This window comes from Alligator sinensis, unplaced genomic scaffold, assembly GCF_000455745.1.
Source record: "Alligator sinensis unplaced genomic scaffold, ASM45574v1 scaffold271_1, whole genome shotgun sequence".
Taxonomy (NCBI): Eukaryota; Metazoa; Chordata; order Crocodylia; family Alligatoridae; genus Alligator; species Alligator sinensis.
The window spans coordinates 597958-611290 of record NW_005842633.1 but is presented as its reverse complement, the minus strand read 5'-3'; the positions used below and the strand labels follow the sequence as shown (position 1 = coordinate 611290).

The 13333-nt window shown below is 41.3% G+C and overlaps 1 protein-coding gene across 3 annotated transcripts in view; it reads left to right on the top strand.

The window, feature by feature from the left end:
- CDH10 (cadherin 10) overlaps nt 1-13333 on the top strand; it is a 164573-nt gene that overhangs the window by 15998 nt on the left and 135242 nt on the right. Inside the window, exons 1-2 of one of the 3 annotated variants that reach the window (XM_014524584.2) lie at nt 8540-8574; nt 10312-10679. In XM_014524584.2, coding sequence (XP_014380070.1) covers nt 10449-10679 — 231 coding nt within the window. In that variant the 5' untranslated portion in view covers nt 8540-8574; nt 10312-10448. Of the gene's footprint in view, nt 1-8539; nt 8575-10311; nt 10680-13333 lie in introns of those variants that run through there. The other 2 variants (XM_006033441.3, XM_014524585.2) reach the window with 2 other exon arrangements.

Sequence of the window (13333 nt, the reverse complement as noted above, 5' to 3'; positions counted from 1 at the left end):
TACTTCCCCCCCCCCCCCCCCCCCCTCACACACTTGGGCATTTACTTCAGGACATATGTATCGCTTGATGGATTAAAGGGCTTCTGGGGTTTCCTCAAACAAAGGAATAGATCTTAGAGGAAAGGCTCATTAAATAATTTGAATAGCCAGTTTTATTTAAAATCATTCAATGTTGTAAATAAATAGTAAAGAAAAAAGTATTTCCAAATGTATTCTGAAGACATTTACTTAAAAAAAAAGGTTAAATTTTGTTGGATTCCATCTAACTATTCCACCAGGCTTTGAGCATATTTCCCATATATTTCCAGTTGCACTCATTTTTAAAAAGAACAGAATTAGAAGAAGGTAACAAGTTCAGTTTGTTCCATCACTAATTAAGCTTTGATGAAGAAACATAACATTCAGTGAGCTATAGTGTATAGTATAGTGCTTGGTACTTTCTCTTTTCAGTGTCCTTAATATTCTTCTCTCTCTCCCTAATCTAATTGTCCTCTTTTCTTGTAAAGTTATTCATATAATGACATTTTCACTACTTGTTGCAGTATGGAAGGGTTGAGTTTTCTTTCTTTCAGGCCACTTTCACACTTTTATTACATTTAAAAGAGCAAAGCAAAATCAGACATAAGTCTTTGGGAATAGGGGGTAAGGATGGTAAGCCCTCCTATGTAAATCCATTAAGCAGCCTGGCCTGCACAGTCTATGCACATTAGCTAGCTTTGTAACTTTAACACATTCCATCTGAGCTTTCATTCCACTGACCTAATTTAACAAGAAGGAAATTCACTAGCAACCCCTAACACTAAAGTACCATATTATTTCCCAAGAGGAATTTAACATTTCTACATCAAATAGTAATGTGGAATAGTGAAATATACATACTTATGAAAACAAAGGAAGAAAGAGAAATAGAGTTAAAAAGAGAGAGAATACTATGCTCTTTTTTACAAAAGTAATCCAGTAATGTTCTATCTGGGTGAGGGGAAAATAGTCTACGAGCTAAGTCCAGGTACTGCAGGTGCATATGCAACCCAAGTGACTTGAGGAAAATATGGATTTCTCTGAAAGCAGGGTGTCCTCCTCCCAATTAAAAAGACCCTCTTCCCCCCCCCCCCCCAAAAAAAAAGCTATGCAAATGTGTTGGGTACTTCCTGGGGGGAAAAAAGCAAAGACAAGATACCTGTCCCACCACATACTCAAGTATATACCTTTTCCTGCATCCTTTCCTGCTATGTATATCTTTGCTTGCATCTTTTCCTGCCATTCTTTGTTCTTTGAGTGAGGTAATACTGCAATTGTATGTTGTTATTTGGCAGTCGAATGTGCGTGCTCATTTTGGGAAAGTTTGGCACATGCAAAGAAGATAGAAAGTGTGCTGAATGGAAGTTGCAGGTAAAGTATTGGAAAGTTTAAACCAACAAATGCCAGTAGTCTTCTTATAGTTGCCAAAATTGCCCCACTATATATCAGGGGAGCCCAACAAATTGAAGACATCCGCTACTTGGCCACATTATGTCTCCCAGTAGACTAAAATCATGGAAAAGTTTCCTCTCTGCAAAGCAGAGCCACTGGATGATGTCACAACCCAAAGTTGTGGTTTTTTGTTTTTGTGTGCTTCGGCACCGCTAAATTATGTCCCCGCCAAATTGCAGCTCCTTTGCACGGTAGAGTTTTCTGCTGCAATAGGAGAACCTGCATGCAAAACAGTATTTCCCGCCAGTTTGTAGCCTTCTTTGCATGGTGCATTTCTTTTGCATCATAGTGATGCACAGTGCAAAGGAGTTCCCGCCATTTGTATTTAGATTCGCGCCACATTATTGGCCGATCCTAAATTATGCACACGTGGTGGCTAGCAATTGGCTTGCTAGCCGTATAAAGAGCTTGGGAGGTTTCCGCCCAAGTTGGGGGGGGAGAGAGAGAGAGAGAGAGAGAGAGAGAGCGCGAGAGCAATTGGAGTTTGGGAGAAAGAGCGTGAAGATTTCTAAGCGGTGCTAATCCCTTCGAACCCAGCTTTTTCTTCTCCTTAAGAGGGCAATAGAGGGCCGACTTACCGAACCCACGGAGTCTTAACAACTCCGGGAGACCTATTTACCGAACCCACGGAGCTTCAACCACTCCGGGGGCCAAACGGCCTCTAGCCTCTCCCCGTCACCGAGCGCGATCCTAGATGTATCCCTTTCCTTTGAAACTACCAAACCCGCGGAGCTTCAACCACTCCGGGGCCAATTACCGAGCCGAACCCGCGGAGCTTCAACAACTCCGGGGTCAATTGCCGGAGTCCTCTAGTGAGGACTTAAGCAGAGCTGAGCCTGGGAAACTGTCCAGCCTACACCACGACCATCTTTGGTGTAAGTAAACAATCTTTTAATCAACCATTATGCGTCCGTAACTAATTCTAGCTCGCCACCGGTCTTCTTCGACCCCGTGTGCCCGGGCTGCTGGCCACAGCCTGCGTGCACAAAGACGGGTTCGCATACCGCTCCTAGCCCGCACATGGCCGCATGGACGGGATCAGGAGGTGGCCCGCACAGATGAAACACCAAAGCCACACAAAAATGTGGCAGACAGTTGCAAATGACCCAGGTTGGTAAACTTAAGTTAACGTGTAATTATGGAGATACTCCAACAGCACAAATACCATGTACAAATGTGGAGGAAACTTTCAATCTTCAGGGAGGACCTCACTAAGGCTACAGATTGATCAATAGTATGTGCCTTTTTCTGGACCCAAATTTGAACATGGTGACAGGACATGAGAAGAAGATTCTTTATTCTATAAGTACTCCTTTCTCATACAAGTAACATGTGCTGGGCTTGGTTAAATACTATTATAATGGAGTACTCTTTAATTCTCATTTTGTTGTATTCATCACCATCACACATCCTTTTTAGTCAAGGATGACAGTCCTCAGTTGGCAGGGGCATAAAAATAATGTGGTAAGTGTGCAAGGGACTGAAAAGTCCAGTGTGTGTGAAGCAGTCTCTTTCATATGTCTCATATTTCCCTGTTAACCAGTTTGTTGCTGCTGTCTTTTTTACATTACATATAAAGGAACCTCATCTATTTTAGCCTTCTGCTTAAGGTAGGATTATTCCTGACTAAACCATCCCAGGCAAGTGCCTGTCTAACCAGCTGTTAAAAATTTTCAAGCATGGCGATTTCACAGTTTCTCTAAGTAATGTGTTTCAATGCCTGACCACACTTACAGTAAAAAAGTTCCTCCTAATCTTCAACCTAAATTTTCCCTGCTGCAGCTTGTGGCCATTGCTTCTTTTCCTGTCCTTTATGGCCATAGGCACTAACTTTTTTTTGCCAGTGACTGCTTGCAGACTTAAAAAAACACAAACCCCCCCAAAAGTGGCACTTTATTTTAAACTCAGCATGTTCCTGCCCTTAAGTCCCACACTTGCTCAGAGGAGACAACGCATTACTACAACCCAGGTGGCCTGATATCTGTAAAGACTGGGTGCATTATCATAATAGCTGATGGAATCATCACCAGCGCTGAACAGAGCAGAAGAGTCACTTTCCTTGAGTTGCAAGTTGATACAACCCAGTATGCTGTTGGCTTTTTTTTGCAACAAGAGCACACTGCTGGTTCACATTCAGTTTGTGGTCTACTGTAACTCTCAGTCTTCTCTGCAGTAGTACAGCCTAGCCAGTCATTTCCTAGTCTATTTGTGCATGAAATTCTCTCCTAAGTGCAGGACTTTGCACTTTCCCTTATTGAATCTCATGTAATTGATTGTGGATCACATCTATCCAAGTCATTCTTAGTCCTTGCCCTACTCTCTGGAGTATCTGCAACTCTTCCCAACACGGTGTCATCTGTAAACTTCCTAAGCATACTCCATCCCATTGTCTAAATCATTCATGAAGATACTAAACAATGCTGAACCAAGGACAGACCCCTAGAGAACTCCACCCCAAACCCCCTCCCAACTAGACATTGGGTTATTGATGACTACTGTAATGATCCAACTAGTTGTACATCCAGATTACAGTACTTTTGGCTAGTCTGTATTTCCTTAAGTTAGTAAGAATGCTGTTACAGATGTCTTCAAAAGCCTTACAAAAGTTAAAGTATATCATATTCATTGCTCTCCCACAATCCATGGATCCTGTCATCTTGTAATAGAAGGAAATCAATTTGGCCAGGCATGAGTTGCTCTTGGTGAATTCATCTTGGCTGCTCCTGAGCATCTTGTTTTTCTCTCAGTGCTTCACAGCAAATTCCCTGCAGACCTGCTCCAAAATCTTTTTAGGTATCGAGGTCAGGTCAAGTTCCCCAAATCCTCCTTCTCCCCTTTATTACAGAAGAGAGCTCAATGTTGGCGTTTTCCAAGCATCCAGGTCCTCACTTATCCTCCATGAGTGGCTCTGAAGCCAATTTCTTCAGTATTCCACATTGTACCCCAACCCACGTAGGCAACCTGAACACGTCTAGTTTTTCTAAGTGATCTCTCACCTGGGCCATTTTTCTCCTTCCCTATCTTTACTACCCACTGCACTTGTTACTTAGTAGCTGCCCTTGTTTGTGAAGACTGAATAAAAAAGGCATAAAATACATCATCCTTCTCTACATCACGCATAACTAGATTGCTTTCTCCATTCCGTAAGGGACTTTGATTTCTCTGATTTTCCTCCTACTTTTACCTACTTGTAAAATCCTTGTTATTACCTTTTATGTCTTTTGCCAGTTGCATCTCAAATTGTTCTGTTGCCTTATATATAATCTTTTCCTTTATATATTGCCTTTATACATAGGGTAACATCACCTTTTTCCCCTTCCTATCCTTCGTGAACAAGTTATACTCATCCATGGCCAAATTCATCATGCAAATTAACCCACCATGTCTCTTTAATTCCAATAACATCATAATTTTGTGCTTGTACTAGACCCTTCAATTCTCCCTGTTCCTTCCCCATACTTCTTGCATTAGTATATAAATGTTTCAGGTATCTTATTGGCTGCCCTATTGTCTCCCAGAGAATGTTGCTTCAAAATTGCTTCACCTTAATAATTTTTAATCCGGGTCCTCAGTCACTTTACTTTCCTCTGGGCTTTTGTCTCCATCCTCCAGTAAACCTAGTTTAAAGAGCCTAAAGTACTGTCACAGTTCAAAATAACCCTTTATTATATTTCCCTTATTACACTGGTGGTTCTTCTAGTCAAGGGCTCTAAGTGATCAACTGGTTTGTTGCTTTACACCAGGCAATACATAAAAAAAATCCTTAACATGCTTCCCAGGGCAGCCATACTTCCTTCTGCCAAAGTATAGGTCACTGTGACTGATTAATTATAGGCATTCTTTCTGTATAACCAACCAAATAAGATGAGTCTTCATAATTAATGTTTTATACTCATGCAGTTGGCATGCTGTGAAACTTCAGCATTTAATACTCAATCATGTCAATAGCAAGAAACATAAGTGTATCTTGTGCAATCTCTTTAGCTGCTGGATGTGTCCTATGTATACCACATTAGTTTCATGTCAGTATAGCAGAGTCTTCAGTATTGGTGTCCTGTAGCCCTTCACCTTAGCCAGGCTGAACAGTCTTGTGCTGAAGCTGCTGGCTGCAGCTGTCAAGAGTCTAGGATTCGGGCGGGAGGGCAGAGGGAGGGAGCCCCCACCACCAGCTGGACCCAACCCAACCCCCACTCCAAGATCTGATCCAGGAATCTGTGGGGTGGGGGGGGAGAGGAGAAGTCTGCATGGCAGGAGGACTCCCCCCAATCCCCTTAACAGATGCAGCTTAAGATGGTCTGGCTCAGGTTTTGACCATGCTGGGAACTGAGGGTGGAGAGAGAGAGAGAGAGTCCCTGCCACATGGACCCGACCCATTGGGTCCCTGCCACATGGACCTGACCCTCCTCCCTCAACACCTGACTCAACAAGCTGAAGGGGGCCTATGTAGCATAGCACAAGGGCTTCCTTCCTTCTCTCTCACCACCCAGCCACTGCTGACAGTTGCCAGCTTGCAGGAGGCAGGACTTGGGAGAGGGATCACTCCAGCAGCCTGTGGGGGGTGCTTCTGTATGCCTCACCTGTTGGCCTTGGCCAGTGCAGGCAGGCTCCGAGCCTTCCCTCCAGAACAGTGAATGTCTGTTCAGTTTGCTTGTGCTCTTACTTACAGCACTTTAAGTAAAGCACAGTAATTAGAGTGCTTCCGCCGGGGGTGGGGTGGGGTTTGAACATCTGTGTTTAGCTGTGGATGACAGTATTCAACATTGGATAAAACCTACCATGCTGCCTTTGGACATCTCTAAAATCATGTTCTTAGTCAGCATGACATCAGGACCCAAACCAAATTTTGTCTTCCTGGCTGTTGTCATTCCTACCTTGCTATATGGGTGTAAAACTGGTAAAATGTACTAGAAATGCATGTAAGCTTTGGAACATTACTATAAGCAATATCTTTGACAAATTCTACATATCAGTTGGAAGAGCAGAAGAACTGCTGCCAATGTTTTGGCTGAAGCAAACTCTAGCAGCATTGATGCCATGTTTATATGGTATATCATAAGGATGCCTAGTCACTGGATCGCAAAAACAGGTCCTCTACTCCCATCTCACCAATGGTCACTGCTCTAGAGGTGTGGAAAAAAAGAGGTTACCAAAATTGTTAACATCAATGCTTGGGAGACTCAAGCACAGAATCGTCCCCAATGGTGCTATGATGTACAACAAGGTATTGATCTCTTTGAGTAAACTCGCATCACTATGGAGGCAGACAGACAAGAGAAACAAAGGGAGAGAGCTGCGACTTGACATTACCAGAATATACTTCTTTCTCCTTAAATTATTTGCTAGGTCTGTAGTCGAACATGCAGATGCTAGCATACAAAAGTTGCCAGATAGTTTGTTTGGAAATCTTAGACCCCATTTGTAGTCTAGAGAAAGTATGGTACTTCCAAATGTACTTGGAAGTGAAAATGTATTTCAATATCCGCTGTTCATCCTGCCCAATATAGTGGCATAAAACAACATAAAAGGATTGATTCCAGGATACAAGAAAAGGTTAGATAAAATTTTGTTACAAGAAAAGGTTAGCCAGGTCACCAGTCAGATATGATTTTCTGCCAAACCTAACTTCATGGTGCTCTTAAGTGGCGATAACAATTACTCAGGACAGCCAAGCTTCCCACTGAAGTTCCAGAGTTAGGATGAGTTGACAATGTATAGCTTTAGTGATTTCAGAGAAGGCCAAGTAGAAATCTTGGTTTTGTTAGCGGCACTTTTCTTGAATTTTGATCAGCTAGGTCTACTGTTCTGAGGATATCTCTGAAACATTTACTATTGGATTTCCCTATCCATAATGTACAGCTGTGAATAGTACAGGAGAATCCAAAGTAGAATCATGTCAAGAGCAGCCAAGAGAGAGATCTGCCAGTGCTTGACTTCTCACTTTTGCCATTATAAAATGAAATAGCAATTGTATTGTTAAAGTCTGTTGTCATTAAATTTGAAGCAAAACCTCCATTTGATTCAGTGGGAGTCAGATCAAGTATTCAAGTTGTACATCCTGGTAGAAGAGGACATATATCATTTAAGATGTTGTGCTGATTATCAACGACTTAAGATTATATATTGTCCTGGAGAAACTTACTTCATAAATATCTTCAAAATGAAATATTCCATAAAGAATTAAAAGTCATACACTCAACTAGAATTGTTTAGTTAGGAATGGTCCTACCTGGAGCAGGGAGCTGGACTACAGTATGTCCTGAGGTTTATAGCAGCCTACTTTAATATGATCCCATAATATTTAAAAGTCACTTTTAAGTTAAGAGATTCCTCACTACCACATCACTTTTTCTTAGTATACCAAGGAAGAGAGGGGCAAACAAAAGGGTACAAAATTGACATTTATAATGAGAAATGCCAGTGAATATATGAAAATTTGCTTGTAAATTTTTAGCCTTATATACATCTCTCTTACAATACAAGTTTTTGGTAAAGTTTTCCAGCCTCCCAAACACTGATAGTGATAAAATACCCTCATGACTGAACCTAGAATCTGAAGGCAAAATTTGGCTCTTGAATTGAATTTATTCTTATGGTTGAACCACATGAAATGGCTAGATTTCATATGCTCTCTACCTCATGCTATAAATCACTCCCTTGTGATGAGAAACTTCTTACATACTTGAACTTGAGTGAACCTGACTTGAGTTACGTTGGTAGTGAAATCTCAAAAAAAACAAAAACAAGGAGAAAAAAGTTTGGATCTGTATTGAGCTCCTCTTTGAAAAGTTTTAAACATCTAGCACCTTTTCATCCATGATGTAAAGATAATGAAGTCAACAGAGTTATTTTAAGAATAAATGTAATCAATGTCTTTTTCTTTCTTCTTAACTACTCAAAGATGCAACTAATCATGGATACACCTAAAATCTACCTAATAGTACTGCTTGAGGTTCTTTGTCATTATAGAATATACCAATTCTGTATGTGGCAGAACTTTAGCCCTTGCCTATAAATCCTTTTCTTTATTTACAGATTTAGGAATATAAAAGATTCCTGAAGTAAAAAATAAAGAAATATTATGCTACTCACAAAACAAAGTATAAGGTAATTTCATATACTATCATACTTTAGCAGCAGGAAAAAAACAACGCTATTTCCCATTTTGCATGAATCGGGAGCGCTATGAACATATCCGAATAACCTTTCTTTTTCAAGAAATAATGTTCTAGTTCTAGTCACAAAATATAAAGACTACATATATTGCATATGCAATGACTGTCCTATTCCATTTATGATCCTGAAATGGGAGATTTAATATTAGTTGTATTAATATTTTATTTAATATTTTAATGTAATATTTTTATATTGCAGTTTATATCGCTTGGTTACTCAAACAAATCAGCCTGAGTCACATAAAGATTTGCTCTTAAGAATTTGATATTTTCCTGGTTAAACTTTCCTGGGAAAGCAAATCAGCTAATGGTTTTAATAATTCAGAGGGCTAAATTGGGATAGGAGTTTCTGTCTGATAATGAGAGAATGCATTGAGATACTCTACCTATATTTGTTTTTACCATGGTGCAGATATCTTAAATACCTTGCTTTTGTGCCACTAAGAAAACTGAAAATGAGGCAAATCAACAAACAACCATTTTCCATTACCTAACGCTGCCCCCCCCACAAAAACAAGAACAAAAAATCAAACCAAAAGAGTGCCACACTAAATTTGATAGGAAATGTTTATGTTTCTTTTTCTCTCTGTAGTACTTGTATATAAATAGCTACATTTAAGTACACTGCAAACTAAAGTTTTCCTGGGCTCTCTGTGTCCTGGCATCAGAACAGATGAGGTCTTAGGCCTTTTATCAGTTCTTCTATATTTAAGATTGAGTTTGAATGTTACATTGGTTTATACTGTAAGTACTTCAACCTAGGAAATGTTTATATTAAAAAGTTTGCTTCTTGTCATGTTGTATTTCTTCTGATGCATATGATGCTCTCTTTTTGCCATTTAAAGTACCTTGGGGAACAAGTGTTTCACCATTTCTTGGTTTCTAAAACTGCTTTGCATTAGGCTTTCAGGCCTCTTGATAACAAGATTAATAAAACACTGGATTACTTGTAAATCAAATCGGGTGGAAACATTTCAAGTAAAGGCTGCAATATTGAATACGTAAGTGCTAGCGGTATTAATTCCCCAGTCATCTTTAAAGTTCCTAAATTGAAAAGTTTAGGGCAAAAAAACAGCTCACTATATTTTTCCTGTGTTTCTCCTATAACATTTTGAAAGCAGCTACCTAAATATATTTGTAGACCTCCCATTAGGTGGGAGTTGTCAGATAACCTTTATAGTCATCACCTCAGCCATTAGTGATGTATGCATGGGAGATAACTAAATTTCTTTCTTTGATATATGGCTTTGCAGCTACACAGTCAAATATGATCTGAAGTAAAATATGTTCATAGATTTCTTCGACATTAGGGCTGGATGGGACCTCGGAAGATCATCGAGTCCAGCCCCCTGCCCCAGCGGCAGGAAGTCAGCAGGGGTCATAGGATCCCAGCAAGATAAACATCCAACTTTTTCTTGAAGGTGTTCAAAGTAGGTGCTTGAACCACCTACAGTGGCAGGCTATTCCAGACCTTGGGGGCTCAGACAGTAAAGAAGTTCTTCCTTATGTCTAGCCTGAAACAGTCTTAGAGGAGTTTATGACCATTTGGCCTTGTCTTCCATTAGGGTGCTCTGGTGAACAAACGTTCCCCCAGATCCTGGTGAGCACCCCTTATAAACTTAATTAAAAGTTTTCAACTTATGCTGTATATTTTTCTGTTTACTTTGAGGATTCAGTGGATATGAATAGAACAGAAATGACCTACTGGAAACCACTCTGCTTCACTGCCAACTAGAGAGAGACCAAAAGATAAACGATTTACCTTGCAACTTGCTGACTTGTAAGGACAGTCAGCAGTGGAGAGCTATGATAATACAACAAGTCCTAGTTCTGCTGCTGCTCTGGGTATATCTGCCACATCCCTGCTGTACAGAAATGTTCTTCAGAAGGACTACTGAGCACCAGCCAAAAGGCTTTGTGACACGTGCTTCAGGAAGTGATGGGAAAGCGCTTTACCGCCAAAAACGAGGCTGGATGTGGAACCAGTTCTTCTTGCTGGAGGAATATACAGGATCTGATTATCAATATGTTGGCAAGGTAGGTCTGTGTTTTAGTTTGATTCTCTATGATTTTCTTGTGTATTTCCTCTCCTATTTTTCTCAAGCTATTGCTTGTGACTTTTTCTCATAGATGCAAAGAACGTTTCTAGTCAACTTCACATGTTCTGTTAGAAATCCTAAAAATAATAAGAATGAAAACAGCTGGTTAAATTTACTCAGAAATGTTCCACTAAAACAAGCTAATGTGTATTTTGCAAGTAATTGTGTTTTTTTCTTTTTAACATAATTCCTGCTATAACCTATTCAATTTCCTCTTCTATATCTGAGTCTAGTATTTTACATGTCTAAAAACAAATACATTCTAAAATTGTATCATATTTTTCTCTTTAACTGTTTCTTCTTTCAAGCAAGTTATTACAGACTCCTTTTTTTGGTTTCTGTGCTCTTTGCATAGAGTCCTTCTAAAAACAAAATGCCCCCTTTCCAACTCTCCCTGTGTCTAAATAAATTGTAGAGGTTGACCTTCATTAAGAGAAGGTGTGAAAAGGGAAGATATATGCAGGATGAAATTGTGAACTTAATCTTATTGACACTAAAACAATTTCTATGCTCCCAGATCTAAGCACAGGTTATTAAACTACTTAAAGTACTTGTGGGTAGCTTGTTTCAGTCCCATGTGTTTGAAGTCTGTATACTTGCACTGAGGCTGTGGTAGTGCAGATCTCACTCCAATATTTTAACATCACACAGTGATAGAATAGAGAGAATAGATGGAATGGCTACAAAACAAGAATTCCTGCAAGGAGAGGTTTAGATGAGTGTCTTTATTATATATTATGACAAAAAAAGATACCTTTGTGTCTTTACTTTTGTCACCCAAAGCATATACAAATGGGGACTGCTGGAAAAACAAATTTAAGTAATCAATAGTAGAAGTGCCATGGACAGAATGGAATGCATGTACATAACTGCACTGACCACAACCCATATTCCTAAATCTTCTCTTTATATATTACCACAATCCATCAAAGACAAAGCCAAGTGAGTTCCTGTACTGTCTTTTAAGATCTGTGAGTACCAATATTCAGGCAGAACAACCCCCTTCCTCACTCTGGTTTCTCACATTATCCTTCCTAGCTGTTAGTCTCTCAGGTTTTGTGAATTAAGAATTTGTTCTGCTTAAATGTTGGCTGATGTACCACTAAGGCTTTACCTTTTATCACCTTTGTAAATGGCAAATTCACTGAGATTTAACCAGCATTTGGAATTGCCCTTTAATGTGACAGTAAGTGCCTATGATGATGTGATTTATTATGCCACAGTATTGTGAGTGATATCCACATTATATAAAAGCACCCAATTCAAATAACCTCATGGGGCGCATCCACCTGAGTGCAAATGTGCATCTCGCAGCATCTCAAAGCCCTTTGAGCTGCTGCAAGAGGCACTTGCAGGAATGAGAAAATGTTCCCCATGCTGCAAATATGCATCACAGGGGCACAATTAGACCCCTGGATATCCAGAGGTCAAAAAAAACCATGGCAGAAAAAAATGGAGCAGGGCATGGGACCATGGCCTGAGGCAACCAGAGGCTTGGTCCTCCACAGAGACATCTGTGCAGACATCAGTCCTCCCTGTGTCATCCAGCCAGGCCACTTCTGGGCATGCAGGACCTGGGATGGTGTGGCCAGCAGTCCCTGCAAGTAGCACACTGTCCTGGGTGACAGCCTGGAGTTGCCTGAAAGCACAGAGCTCCGCTCCATGCTGCATCATGCTGCACCATGCCAAGCTGCAGCAGTGCACTGTGGCAGAGGCCACACAGATACCTGGAAGCTGGGGCCAAGCCATGCTGCCTCCCCCATCATGCAGGGGGGCTGTGCTACAAGGCCAAGAGCATGGCTGCTGTTGCTGGTAAGCTGTGGGGAGGTTGGAGCCAGGCGGAGAGGGTGCAGGGGGGCTGCAGCTGAGCAGGGGAGCATGCAGTGGGGCTGCAGGCAGGCGGGGAGAAAGCAAGCAGGCCACAGCCGGACACAGGCCAAGCAGGTTGACAAACCCACCCCTCCCAAGTTGCCCCCCTATGGTCTCCTGCACCCTCATTAGTCCCCATCTGCTCCTCCAGCTCCCCCCATTCCCTACTTACCTGGCATGGAGCCAGGTCCCAGTTGATGTGACCCCTGTCCATGTGGTGTGCAGGGGGGCTGTGCCCTGTGAGGGACAGGGAACCCACCCCTCCTGAGCAGCCCCACCTTGTAGCCCCCTCCACACCCATACTCCTCCCACAATCCACCCACAAACCCCACAACCCCAAGCCACCCCCAAAAACCTCTCACCCATATTCCTGGCCCTGTGGGGCAGGAGTGAAGGGAATGGGGTGGTGGGGTAAGTTGTGGGTTGAGAGTGAGGAGCAAAGGCAGGGACAGGACAGTGGCACATCAGTGCTGCTCAACTCTGCACATCCTGGTGAGTGAAGTGGGTAGTGGCAGCTCTGATTTTTCTATGACAGAGAAGCTCAAAGTCAATGCCAAACTGTATAGATAAGTAGAATTAATTTTATTATGATGATGGAGGCACTGGTAGGCTTCCAAGTTGCTTTACAATTGTAAATATATCAATAAAACATTGCCCAACTAATCTCTCTCTCTCTCTCTCTCTCTCTCTCTCTCTCTCTCTCTATATATATATATATATCTA